The following is a 14,375-nucleotide window of genomic DNA, read 5'->3' as shown; positions in this document are numbered from 1 at the left end:
TTAACTCTTGTGCTATGGGTATCCTATTGAGGAATTTGGAGCCCGATCCCACAGTATGTAGGTCGTAGCCAACTTTTTCTTCTATCAGATGCCGTGTCTCTGATTTGATATCAAGCTCCTTGATCCAATTTGAGTTAACTTTTGTGCATGGCAAGAGAAAGGGATTCAGTTTCATTTTGTTGCATATGGATTTCCAGTTTTCCCAGCACCATTTGTTGAAGATGCTATCCTTCCTCCATTGCATGCTTTTAGCCCCTTTATCAAATATAAGAAAGTTGTAGTTTTGTGGGTTGGTTTCTGTGTCCTCTATTCTGTACCATTGGTCCACCCGCCTGTTTTGGTACCAGTACCATGCTGTTTTTGTTACTATTGCTCTGTAGTATAGATTGAAGTCTGGTATCGCTATATCACCTGATTCACACTTCTTGCTTAGCATTGAATTTGCTATTCTGGGTCTTTTATTTTTCCATATGAATTTCATGATTGCTTTATCTATTTCTACAAGAAATACCATTGGGATTTTGATTGGCATTGCATTAAACCTATAGAGAACTTTTGGTAATATCGCCATTTTGATGATGTTAGTTCTGCCTATCCATGAACAGGGTATATTTTTCCATCTTCTAAGATCTTCTTCAATTTCTCTCTTTAGGGTTCTGTAATTTTCATTGTATAAGTCTTTCACCTCTTTTGTTAGGTTGATTCCCAAGGATTTTATTGTTTTTGAGGATATTATGAATGGAGTGGTTGTCCTCATTTCCATTTCAGAGGATTTGTCGCTGATATACAGGAATGCCTTTGATTTATGCGTGTTGATTTTATATCCTGCCACTTTGCTGAATTCATTTATTAGCTTAATAGTTTCTTTGTTGACCCTTTTGGGTCTGCTAGGTATAGAATCATGTCATCTGCAAATAGTGATAATTTAATTTCTTCTTTTCCTATTTTTATGCCTTTAATTTCTTTCATCTAATTGCTCTGGCCAGTGTTTCAAGAACTATGTTGAACAGAAGTGGTGAGAGAGGGCATCCCTGTCTTGTTCCAGATTTTAGAGGGAATGCCTTCAATTTTTCTCCATTCAGAATGATGCTAGCCTGAGGCTTAGCATAGATTGCTTTTACAATGTTGAGGTATGTTCCTGTTATCCCTAGTTTTTCGAGAGTTTTGAACATAAAGGGATGCTGTACTTTGTCGAATGCTTTTTCCTCATCTATCGAGATGATCATATGGTTTTTATCTTTAAGTCTATTGATGTGGTGAATAACATTTATTGATTTCCGTATGTTGAACCAGCCTTGCATCCCAGGGATGAATCCTACTTGATCATGGTGCACAATTTTTTTGATATGTTTTTGTATCCAATTTACCAGAATTTTATTGAGGATTTTTGCATCTAGGTTCATTAGAGATATTGGTCTGTACTTTTCTTTCTTTGAAGTGTCTTTGTCTGGTTTAGGAATCAGGGTGATGTTGGCCTCCTAGAATGAATTTGGAAGTTCTCCCTCTTTTTCTATTTCCTGAAATAGTTTGAAAAGTATTGGTATTAGTTCCTCTTTAAAGGTTTTGTAAAACTCTGCTGTATACCCATCCGGTACTGGGCTTTTCTTAGATGGTAATCTTTTGATGGTTTCTTCTATTTCCTCAATTGATATTGGTCTGTTTAGGTTGTCTATATCCTCCTGACTCAATCTGGGCAGAATATATGACTTAAGAAATTTATCGATGCCTTCACTATTTTCTATTTTATCGGAGTATAAGGATTCAAAATAATTTCTGATTATCTTCTGTATTTCTGAAGTGTCTGTTGCGATATTGCCTTTTTCATCCCGTATGCTAGTAATTTGAGTTCTCTCTCTTCTTCTCTTCGTTAGCATGGCTAAGGGTCTGTCGATTTTATTTATTTTTTCAAAGAACCAACTTTTAGTTTTGTCAATTTTTTCAATTGTTTCTTTTGTTTCGATTTCATTAATTTCAGCTCTGATTTTAATTATTTCTTGCCTTCTACTTCTTTTGCTGTTGTTTTGCTCTTCTTTTTCTAGGATTTTGAGATGAAGTATGAGATCATTTATTTGTTGGTTTTTTCTTTTTTTAAGGAATGAACTCCAAGCAATGAATTTTCCTCTTAGAACTGCTTTCAATGTGTCCCATAGATTCCGATATGTTGTGTCTGTGTTTTCATTTAACTCTAAGAATTTTTTAATTTCCTCCTTGATGTCTTCTAAAACCCATTGATCATTCAGTAACCTATTGTTCATTCTCCAAGTGATGCATGATTTTTCCTTCCTTCTTTTATCGTTGATTTTCAGTTTCATTCCATTATGATCAGATAAGATGCATGGTATTATCTCTACTCCTTTATATTGTCTAAGAGTTGCCCTGTGACATAATATATGATCTACTTTTGAGAAGGATCCATGTGCTGCTGAGAAGAAAGTGTAACTGCTTGATGTTGGGTGGTATATTCTATATATGTCAATTAAGTCTAGGTTGTTAATTGTGTTATTGAGTTCTATAGTTTCCTTATTCAACTTTTGTTTGGAAGATCTGTCCAGTGTGGAGAGAGGTGTGTTGAAGTCTCCCATGATTATTGTATGGTGGTCTATTAGACTCTTGAACTTGGGAAGAGTTTGCTTGATGAACATAGCAGCACCGTTGTTTGGGGCATATATATTTATGATTGTTATGTCTTGTTGGTGTATGGTTCCTTTGAGCAGTATGTAGTGTCCTTCTTTATCCCTTTTCATTAACTTTGGCTTGAAATATATTTTATTTGATATGAGTATGGACACTCCTGCTTGTTTCTGCAGTCCATATGAGTGGTATGATTTTTCCCAAACTTTCACCTTCAGTCTATGTATATCTTTTCCTATCAAATGCGTCTCCTGTAGGCAGCATATTGTTGGGTCTTGTTTTGTGATCCATTCAACTAGCCTGTGTCTCTTAATTGGTGAGTTTAAGCCATTAACATTTAGGGTTATTATTGAGATATGGTTTGTTCTTCCAGCCATATTTGTTTATTAGTGTTACTAAACCTGATTTGTTTTCCTCTTTGATTATTTTCCCCCATTTACTGTCCTACCTCCCACTGTTGGTTTTCATTTTTATTTTCCATTTCCTCTTCCTGTAATGTTTTGCCAAGGATTTTTTGAAGAGATGGTTTTTTAGCTGCAAATTCTTTTAACTTTTGTTTATCATGGAAGGTTTTAATTTCATCTTCCATCCTGAAGCTTAATTTCGCCGGATACACGATTCTTGGTTGGAACCCATTTTCTTTCAGTGTTTGAAATATGTTATTCCAAGATCTTCTAGCTTTCAGAGTCTGTGTTGAGAGATCAGCTGTTATCCTGATTGGTTTACCCCTAAATGTAATCTGCTTCCTTTCTCTTGTAGCTTTTAAAATTCTCTCCTTATTCTGTATGTTGGGCATCTTCATTATAATGTGTCTAGGTGTGGATCTCTTATGATTTTGCACATTCGGTGTCCTGTAGGCTTCTAGGATTTGGGATTCTGTCTCATTCTTCAAGTCTGGGAAGTTTTCTCGTATTATTTCATTGAATAGATTGTTTATTCCTTTGGTTTGGACCTCTATGCCTTCCTGTATCCCAATGTCTCTTAAGTTTGGTCTCTTTATGTTATCCCATATTTCTTGGATGTTCTGCTCATGGTTTCTTAACAGTCTTGCTGAGCTGTCTATGTTCTTTTCAAGTTGAAATACTTTGTCTTCAATGTCTGATGTTCTATCTTCTAAGTGTTCTACTCTGCTGGTAGTATTGTCAATTGAGTTTTTAAGTTGGTTTATTGCTTCCTGCATTTCTAGGATTTCTATTTGTTTGTTTTTTATTACCTCTATCTCCTTGTGTAGTTGATCTTTTGCTTCTTGGATTTGTTTATGTAATTCATTGTCAAAGTGATCTTTCATTGTCTGATTTTGCTGTCTCATGTCTTCCTTGAGACTCCAGATCATCTGAAGCATGTATATCCTGAATTCTTTATCTGACATTCCATCTGTTGCAGCTATTACCTCTTCTAGAGTTGACCTGACCTGCATTGCTTGTGGTCCTTTCTTTCCTTGTCTTTTCATACTGCTCGCGTTTCTTTCTGCTTGGTGAAACTGTTGTTTTTTTGAAATTTTCCCTCTATTTATTTATATTGCTCTTGTATAGTTGAAAAATCTCCCTTGCAGGGCAGGTAGTGGCTGTGATCCTCCTCCAATTGGGGTGATCTGTCTACCAAGCTGGCGGGCCGCTAGGTCTGCTCTGCCGGTCGGTCACAGGTCTGCCCACCCTGCGGGCGTGGGTGGCGGCTCTGCTCTGCCCCCTCTCCAATTGTGGTGACGTGACTACCATGCCCTCGGGTTGTTGGGCCTGATCCGGATGCGGGCGGCGGCTCTGCTCGGCCCCTACTCCAATTGGTGTGACATGTCTACCATGCTGGCAGGCCTCTGGGCCTGTTCCGCTGGTGGGTCGGAGGTCTGCCTACCTTGTGGCCTCGGGAGGCAGCTCTGCTTGGCCCCCACTCCAAATGGGGCTACCTGACTGCCACTCCGGCGGGTCGCTGGGCCTTTTCCGGACATGGGCGTCGGCTCTGCTCCACCCCCACTCCAACCAGTGTGACATGTCTGCTTCGCCGGTGGGCCGCTGGGCCCGTTCCGCCGGTGGGCCTCCGGTCTGCCTACCTTGCGAGCTCGGGCGGCGGCTCTGCTCGGCCCCCACTCCAAATGGGGTGACTTGACTGCCACGCCAGTGGGTCGCTGGGCCTTTTCCGGGCACAGGCAGCGGCCCTGCTCAGCCCCCACTCCAATTGGTGCGACGTGTCCACCACGCTGGCAGGCCACCAGGCCTGTCCCGTCGGTGGGTCGCAGGTCTGCCTACCTTGCAGGCTCGGGCGGTAGCTCTGCTCGGCCCCTACTCCAAATGGGGTGACTTGACTACCACGCCATCGGGTCACTGGACCTGATCCAGGCATGGGCGGCTGCTCTCTTCGGCCCCAGCTGCAGTTGGGGTGACGTGATACCAAGCCGGCGGGTTGCTTGGCCTGTTCTGGGCGCAGGCGGCAGCTCCACTCCGCCCCTCTGGCCCCCACAGCACCCAGCAGGACCCGGACCAAGAAGCAGTTTCCGCGGGATCCCCAGCCCTGGGCCAAAGCAGCTCCGGGAGCCAGAACCCGGCCGCTTCGAGCTCAGTGCATGCTCTGCTAGGAGCAAGCTCCAAGTATCAGTCTCCGTGGGTTCCCCAGCCCTGGGCCAAAGCAGCTCCGGGAGCCAGAACCCGGCCGCCCCGAGCTCGGTGCACGCTCTTCTAGGAGCAGGCTCCAAGAAGCAGTCTCCTCGGGTTTCCCCGCTGGACCTGTTCTGCTGGTGGGTCTCAGGTCCGCCTAACCTGCAGGCGCGTGGATCAGCTCTGCCACTCCGCAGGTTGCTGTGCCTGACCTGCCGGTGGGTCGCAGGTCCGTCTACCTTGCAGGTGCGGGGGGGGGGGCAGCTCCGCCCCTCAGCAGGCCGCTGGGCCTGATCTGCCGGTGGTCACAGTTCCGCCTACCTTGCAGGCACGGGGGGAGGGGTGGGCCTGCCCCTCAGCAGGCCGCTGGACCTGTTCTGCTGGTGGGTCGCAGGTCCGCCTACCCTGCAGGCACGTGGGTCAGCTCTGCCACTCCGCAGGTTGCTGTGCCTGACCTGCCGGTGGGTCGCAGGTCCGCCTACCTTTCAGGTGCGGGGGGAGGGGGCGGCTCTGCCCCTCAGCAGGGCGCTGGGCCTGATCTGCCCAAGATGATAATTTTCACAAATGCCTTTTAGAAGGAAAACTGATCATTATTAGGCAGGCGAGTCTTTGCTGCAAAGATCTCAAAGAAGAAACAGAGGATGAGAGGCAAAGCTATGGAAGACTTGAACATGCAAGATGGTAGGGTAATGAAGGGCTGTCAGCTCAGGAAGGAATCTGACACCCTCAGGTTAGACTTTTCCTATCTTTCTTGTCCCTGAAGTGCTGCACATCAATTTCCAGTCCTGACATTTGCCAGTAAATGGATGGATCTAAATGATAACTAATAGCAATATCCATGTGCCTTGTACTTAAATTCTGGTAGGGGAAAAATGTTTATATGTCCCTCTCCCCTCCCACCTATACTGTATAAACAACCTCCCTCCTGTCTTTCCATTCTCCTGTACCTTCTTTCCAAACTAGTCAATAACCACTGAGCTCCTAAATTACACATCGCTTCTCACAGTCTCTGATAAAGCTTATTATGTAATAAGTCATTTATACACCTGCAGTAAGAAAACTAGAAATATTTCACAGTGGGGAAAAATGATGGGAAAATGATTTCATATTTTTTGCTTAGTTATTAAGTCATGTTGATAGTGTGGCTCACTTTGTTCTAACTGTTGTACTTACAAAAATATTTAGACATGCTTAAACTGAGGTGGTATACTACATTTTGGTTATTCTGAGTATTTACAAGAATGTTTTCAAAGTTAAAGATGAAAAGAGTCAATAGTCTATAGTTCAACGTGCCAGATAAGACCTCAAACAGTTAAGCCTTTGTAGATTGTGGGCAAAGTATCAATTACATTATCCATTCATGGAGGATCACTGCCCAAAAATAAATTCAGAAGAATCAGGGCTTAACCTGCTAACCATGCATGTAAACTTGATTGTCTACGCTAACATGCTCATGACATTATCAGTGGCTGAGGGAAAAATGACCTCATTGCTTCAATATAAATCAGGTTCTCATTAATGCCACTGAAAATATTTGGTTTTTAACAAAATATGTATTTCTCTGTACTCAATGAAAGCATTTACTAGATGTTTCATTGCATTAATTTTATGCTTCTAACAAGAATTATAGGACTATTACACCAGAAGGGCTCTGAAAGATTAAGTCAAATTCCTTCATATCATAATTAATGCTGTTTTATAAATAAAGGGCTATAATTAAAATCAGTAGACTCCATAGAATTTACTCAGAGATTATAACTATATACCACCAACTTGAAAAGGAAATGAATGAGCCTGGGCTTCACTGATCATCTGCACATAATTAGGAAATTTAAGCCAATTAGAATTAGACTGCCCAAACAGTATGATCCTTACAACAAAATATAATGCCTGAGTTGTAGTTATTAAAGCCTTATGTTTTCTAGTAGTACTTCCGAGTATATCTAATAATAAGCTTTTTAAGTTTAGGAGCAGTTGGTGTTTTTTCACAAATATTATTAAAACATAGTAAGCCATAATGCCTCTTGCTATATCACTTAGGTTTATTAAAATTGGAGATAGGAACTAACATTCTCCTTATGTCACTCTAACACTGACTATGGGCTATCTTGCCTTAAAAAGAAATTAGTATGCCAGGTGTGGTGTAATCTCAGAGACCCAGGAGGCTGAGGCAGGAAGATCACAAGTTCAAGGCCAGCGTCAGCAACATTAGGAGACTCTGTCTCAAATAAAAAGGACTGGTGATGTAGCTCATAACTCAGTGTTCAAGCACCCTTAAGTTTAATCCCCACTACCAAAAATAAATAAATAAAAAAGAAATTAGCAGCTTGATTTTGAATACAAGAAATTTTATGCACTTGGGGTTGTTTTTGTCTTGTTTTGTTGTTTGGTTTTTTACAGATAATTCAACTGGGAAATTACCCAAATAGAAATTAATCAAATCAGAGAAAGCTTTGTTTTCTTGTCTTCTCAAAGTGAAAGTTTCTACAAAACATTCACCAGTTTTTTTTTACTCAGAAAATTAAAACTTTTAAACAATTTAAATAAGCTTTCTAAAACATAAAAGCATTAATAGACTGTAGAACAATACACTAAAGTTTCAGAGGTTTTGATTTCAAATACTTTCTCCCACTGCATTCTCCTCCAGTCTTACAGTGGGCTCCAGGGATCCCACTGCCTACTCCACAACTCCCATCCAGAGTCTTGGAGCAGCCTCTTTTTAGGTGATGTCAGACAACTAAACAAAATTGAACAGGGTGTTCAGTGCATTGTCTTCCCATAGAAATCCATGCATTTAGGGATTGTGTCCTTAGATCCCTAAATTTAGGAAATAACAGTGTAACAGAAAAGAAACAGAAAAGGAACTTGACCTGATAGATCTTATGCATAATATTATTCAAATGTGAGTTGTGAGATAAATGTGAAGTGCATGTTTGTTTTTTCTTAAACAAATGGTACAAAGACAAGCCAATTTGATATTGATAAATTACTCTATCTCCACTCTTCATTTGGCTGAGCAGCAATGGATGATCAGAATATTCAAAACTCAGATTAGCCATTGAGGGGAATTATATGACACCTTGTTTTCTTTCTTTTTACACAGTAAAAACCAGCTCACTTCTCATGTGCTGTATTACTCATATCATAAACCAGAAAATAAACTTACAATTAGTACACCATGTTACAGTGGCTTTTCAGACTTGGTCTCAAGGCATACTGACACATCACAGGTTGCTACTCATGTCCATTAACTATGACTATTAATTTAAAAACTCATGCTCATAAATCATTTGCTTGATATACATATGAATTAAGACATATTCAGAGTGTTTTCTGCAATACCACCATTTTTTCCCAATTGAACACCATACAATTTCTTGTATGAGAATAAAGGTTATCTAACCCCATGTAATTCTTAGGGAACCCATAAAAGTGAACTCCATGGGCAAAAAAGTCTTTAGTATGCATGTCACTGTGAAAGAAAAAAAAAGACTAGTAACTACTGCTGTATATACTCTACTGCTATTTCATGCTGTATTGGTGGCTTTTTCATGTGGTTTGACTGGAGAAGAATCATATTTATGGAGAAACATGCCCAAAGATACTGAAATTTGGACCCTGAAAAATAAAGCTTATTTATTTCAGTGGAGCCAATTATATGTTAACAGGCTTTTTTTCTCTCACCTCCCTGGCCCAAGTAGAATTTTTATTTTTCCTTTCTAGTACTATATAAATTCTCCCTTCAGTTTTTTTCTAACATATAAAATGCTGCGTGAATATCTAGCAGTAATTAATAGCCTGTCATCCGAGTAGGTAATATATGGGAGTGAATTCATTGTTTATGAGTATATCAATATCATTTTAAAACTATATGCTGGGATAGAAAGGCAACAGTGAAGTGTAGAATTGCTAATGTAGGCTCATAGCCTGGAAAATGATTTCTTTTAATAGTTTTGTTCATTTAACAGTTCTTCATTTGACAATGTTCCCATTCAACTGCAGATTTTGTGGTTTGGTACAGTGAAGAAGAAATTTATTCCTTTGACACATTTATTCTTTTAATAGTTATTCATTTGAAAAAGTTTCACTGAGGGCCTATATATTTTGCAGTTTGTAGAGAAATTGATTCTTGACAGGTTTTCTTTAAATGTGCATTGAAATAGATTCTCCTTCTGTGGCATTGTTGCTAAGATTTCTTTAAATTGGGTCTTCCTGGGGAGTTCTGGTAATACAGTAATGTTGGTGTCAACCTGTGGGTTTTCCAGGGATTCTGTAAGCTCTAGATGACAGAAAAGGGTCACACTACTGGCAAAGAGGAGAAAAGCAAGCAATTTAAAGGATGGAGTTTATCTAACCATTAGTAGGAGTCTTTAGCTTTCATGTTCATTATAATTTGAACATCACTGACAGATCATTTACAACAAGACTAGTTTGGGGATGGAGTATGTGGCCATGAAATATAGTTATCAAATTGTCCTCAAGGAGCTGGGGTTGTTGCTCAGCAGTAGTGCTTGCCTAGCACAAGTGAGGTGCTGGGTTCGATCATCAGCACCACATAAAAATAAATAAAATAAAGGTAATGTGTCCAGCTACAATTAAAAAAAATTGTCCCTCAAAGATTTGAAAGCAGATAATCTGTCACAAATGTTTTATTTCAATATTTAATATGATCATTCTAAGCTCAAACCAATGTTTGACTTGTTATTTCAGGATTTTACCCAAAGTCAATAGGGTCATGATAGGTATGTATTGTAAGAAAAATCTCACATCTATTCCCTCTCCTCACTGTTGATCCTTTTTTACTCACAGTTCCAAAGACAGCACCCACCAATGTCAGTGGAAGAAGTGGAAGAAGGCATGAGCTGGTCATCGCCTGGGAGGTAAAGAAAGTCTCTGAAGATGTCAGAATTCCCCACTTCCTTAGAAATGCAGGCTTGCTGCCCTGGTATAAAGAAACACATGGGTTTCTTTTTAGATTAAGCACTTAGAGCATGTACTGCTCTCACAAGTATTGCCAAAGCGAAGCTCTCTCATTTTCATACCAGGCCCCAGGTCTAAGATATGCTTTCCTGTCATATAAGACATCACAAAACAAAGTTTGCATGATTAAAACACATCCTATTCCAAATTACTTCATGGATCTGTTTGACTTCTTTTGTCATTTGAGTATTTGACCAGTAGATAGTCACCTTGACTTACTAGGATCTAAAAGTCCTGGGGAGGAGGAATGAATCACCCCTGTGGGGCACAGTGTCCAGGTCATCCCTCCTAGCCCATGCTAGATATGGTGTCCTCATTTTACAAATTATGAAACAGATAATTTTTAAGAAACTCCCTAATAAACAGAATTGGGACCCTTCTTATAAGCATTTGTATTCTTTTTTCTACCTCATCATACAGCTTCCAAAGTATTCTTTTTCTAAAAAAAAAAAGAAAAAAGAAAAAAGAAAAAGAATGAAAGGAGACTTATTTTTCACTAAGCCAATTTCCTTTTTGATAAATAACCTTATTGTTGGGACTGAGAAAATAACTCAGTGGCAGAGCACTTGCAGAGCATGTGCAAAGCCCTGGATTAGATCCCTACCACCACACACACAAATAGCAAATATATCTATGTAGTTCACAGACCTAAGCCTTAGAATATACAGACACTGAAATGTTTGTTGGACAAACGGAACAAATGCCTGATAATTTCTAAGAGCAAATATAATATGTAAAGTAAAATATCTTTTACCAAGAAACCTTCCATAGGCACATCATCTGTCCTGTTTTTTCTATCCATTTCCCTTTTCTCAATAAAAACCTCATGTCTTGCTTTTTATTTCTGCAGAGGTATTAACTTCTCAACATCTGACCTTCACTGAGATGATCTCTCTCTAAATAGACTTGCCCTTCCCCATGAACTTTGATTATAATAGGCTTGTCTCTCTTCTTTCATTTGATACCTAGTTTTTCTTCAAATCAAAATTTTAAAGAAAACCTACTTTACAAATGTTTACTGTCTGTCTACTATGTATCAAGCACTGTGCTCATCAGTGGCTGTTGAACTTTTCCATTAACTAGTCAATTACAATTATGGCTTTCTGTGATATTCAATTGAAGCCCACTTGACAAATGTAAACATAAGCCCCATAGCACAAGAAGTTTCTTGAAAAAAAATGCCATAATCCAGTATTTGTGCTTATTCATAAAGCACAGATGCTATTGAAAAGAACACTGAAAGGTTGTTCTTAATTTAATATCTCTTCAATTAACTGTGCAAAGTACTCTGCAGAAGAGCATCAGTGACAAGATATTCCCAAATATCAGACCGTATGTCAGTTTTCCCCAACATGCTAAATTCTAGTGTGGAATTCAAGGGCCTTCCTTTCATATACATGACTGATGAGAGCAAATTTGTTTCACTTCAGGAGTTTTCAGTACTCTTGTGAGTTTTCTTACACACCCACAGATATAATTTAATTTTCCTTCTTTTACCTTTAAATTCTTTTAAGTTTTCAAAACCTGCCAAAGTCATTTGTTATGTTGGCTTCCAATGTAGTATAGATTTGATATTTACCTTTGCCCTAGTTATCCATAAAATAACAACAATAAAAAACTAAAGATTTGCAGGAAATAGTTCTTTACAAATTGTTTTGCTGATAATTGTGTTTTCCTTCTTTAGCCAGTATCTGAAGAGTTTCAAAATGGGGAAGGCTTTGGTTATATTGTGGCTTTTAGACCCAATGGAACACGTGGCTGGAAGGAAAAAATGGTGACATCCTCTGAAGCTTCCAAATTTATTTATCGAGATGAAAGCGTCCCTCCCCTTACACCCTTTGAAGTAAAGGTTGGCGTTTATAACAATAAAGGAGATGGACCTTTCAGTCAAATAGTGGTTATCTGTTCAGCTGAAGGAGGTCAGTTGCCTTATCCCTATTATCTTATTTAGCATTTTAATTTTTTTTGTTTCTTTATGAAAGGCTTCATTATTCAAGAGTAAGCCAAAAATAAAGAAAATAAAGTTCATTTATAATCTTCCTACACTTAACATAAATTTTGAAAAGAGTTTGGAAAATGTAATTTTAAAAATCTAATTTTAATTTTAAAATAATCTAATTTTTAAAAATTGTTTATGCTGCTTTGGTTTTTGTTTTGTTTTGTTACTCCCTAATAATTTATGGCAAACAAGTATCCATGATAATAACAATGTTAGTAATTTCTGTAGTGTATTCAATTCTCTGGGTGCATATTAACAAACCCCTTTTGTTTGAATTTTAGATAACTTTAATAATATATATGTGAAATAAATCTAAATAAGGTCTCAATTTACATGGCCAGTAAATATTTCTATCTATCCCATGCACAAACCATTGTACTGATAAAGTAGTATCAGGACTTTCTATTACAAACTTTTCATAGAATCATTAAATCCTAATGACAATCTTGTGTGCTAGGCTTTGAGTAGAAAGAGAGATTAAAGTTCAGAAAAATTATGAAATTTGCTAAAAGTAACAAGTTTGTAATTGAGCATTCAATCCATATCTCTAAGCATTAAATCCTTGATCTTTCTAGAGTGTGCTGCGATAGTACACATGACCTCACTTAAGATACAGTTAACTAGCCATTTTGGCGATGAATAAACTGTAAACCTGTGACTTGCTCATGATTACACTCAATAGGTCATAGAGCTAAAGTACAAACCTTGCTTCCAACATCAAAATCCTGGATTCTTTTGAGTTTAAGTACAAATGTGCTATTTTCTGAGAGAAAGCATGATAGATCTAACTCCTGAAAGCTAGCTTTACCTCTTAGTCCTTCTTCTATTCATGTGCAGAATTTCAACTGACCCCGAAAGTTTAAAATAAAATTGTCTTATATTCCCTAAATTTATGAGAGAAAATGTTCCACTGAAGGCAGCACTCATTTGACCTTCCAAATAAGCAAGGGTAACACAAACTGACCCTTGTACTTCCTTCACGCCCACATGTGCAATGTGAATAGCTCAAAAGAATTAATATTTTCAGTGCTGTGAGCTTCATAAAAAGAAATAGGGTTATTTGAATATGGGAGAACAAAGGTAGTGTTTGATTTATGTAAGTGCAGTTTTTCTGTAAAAGCTGCCTTATGTTTTTATAATGTAGAGCCAAATAGTGAAGCAAAAACTCTATTCTAGCAGAAGAATGGTCAGGAAGATAAAGAATCAAGTAATGAAAAGGAGTCATGGGTATTCCAATGAGAAACCCATGAACTAAGCATCTCAGATTTTTGATGTTTCTCAATACAGCCACTGTGCCGTATTACTTATACTACCTAATTTAACACTTAAAACCAAACAAGAGGCCAGGAGCTCAAGCTCAATATACCTTTTAGAAAACTAGGTATCTGTGAACCTAACTAACATGCCCAAGTTCACACCAGTAAGTGACACAGCTGAGATTTTCACTAGACCTATATGATTCCGAAGCACATGTTTTAACTACTACCCTATACTGTCTCACCAGGAATGTATGTAATTATGATATTTTCTATTATTTATTACTCCAAATATCTATCTTCAAGTACATGTTTTATTCAGGAAGTGCATATTCTTGTTGCTTTAAAATTGCTTCAACCTAATTATCAAGCACACAGTCCCAAAGGTCACATGAGGTGAGTTGCAGAAGTTTGTGAACATGCTTTGTATGTTAATGCCAGTGCTGCCTTTAAGAAATCCAGTTTGTAAGTTTCTTGACAACCTTTGCTTTGAAATTAAATTATAGAAGCCACCATTTTTTTAATACTGTGTTCCCTTAAACTTGAAATGGCTTGCCTTTGGAGATTTCTCTTTTAAGCTAGAAAGGAAATATGCATATTTTCCTTCAAAGACACTGAGGTTGTTGCTGTAACATATTTCATAGTAACACTTCATTTATTTTGTAGACTAAAATATGAAAGATACCAGGCAAATTAAGTATGTATAGAGTCTGCCTTTGTTCTGATGACAAAATTCAAAATATATTTGGCATTTGCTTACTAATTAGATTTAAAAATTTGGAACTCTGTGTGTAAATATGAATAAAGTGCTACCATCACTAAATTTCAACCAAAATTGCAGGATAGGGGACAGAAGAGCTTTTTTCCTAGATGTAGCAGAGCCCAAGTTCAACTCTGGTTATATACTAAATGATCTTGGACAGT

General features: G+C 38.4%; 1 protein-coding gene across 3 annotated transcripts in view; it reads left to right on the top strand.

Annotated features, from left to right (window-relative positions):
* The window catches only part of CNTN5 (contactin 5), a gene marked incomplete at both ends in the record, with an annotated part of 738,975 nt that overhangs the window by 681,594 nt on the left and 43,006 nt on the right, over positions 1 to 14,375 (top strand). For all 3 annotated transcript variants that reach the window (XM_081281778.1, XM_081281777.1, XM_081281776.1), the window contains 2 exons: positions 10,026 to 10,096; positions 11,881 to 12,115. In XM_081281778.1, coding sequence (XP_081137904.1) covers positions 10,026 to 10,096; positions 11,881 to 12,115 — 306 coding nt within the window. The remainder of the gene's footprint in view (positions 1 to 10,025; positions 10,097 to 11,880; positions 12,116 to 14,375) is intronic.

Source organism: Spermophilus citellus (genome assembly GCF_964194105.1).
Source record: "Spermophilus citellus genome assembly, chromosome: 2".
Lineage (NCBI taxonomy): Eukaryota > Metazoa > Chordata > Mammalia > Rodentia > Sciuridae > Spermophilus > Spermophilus citellus.
This window is presented reverse-complemented; position numbering and strand designations above follow the sequence as displayed.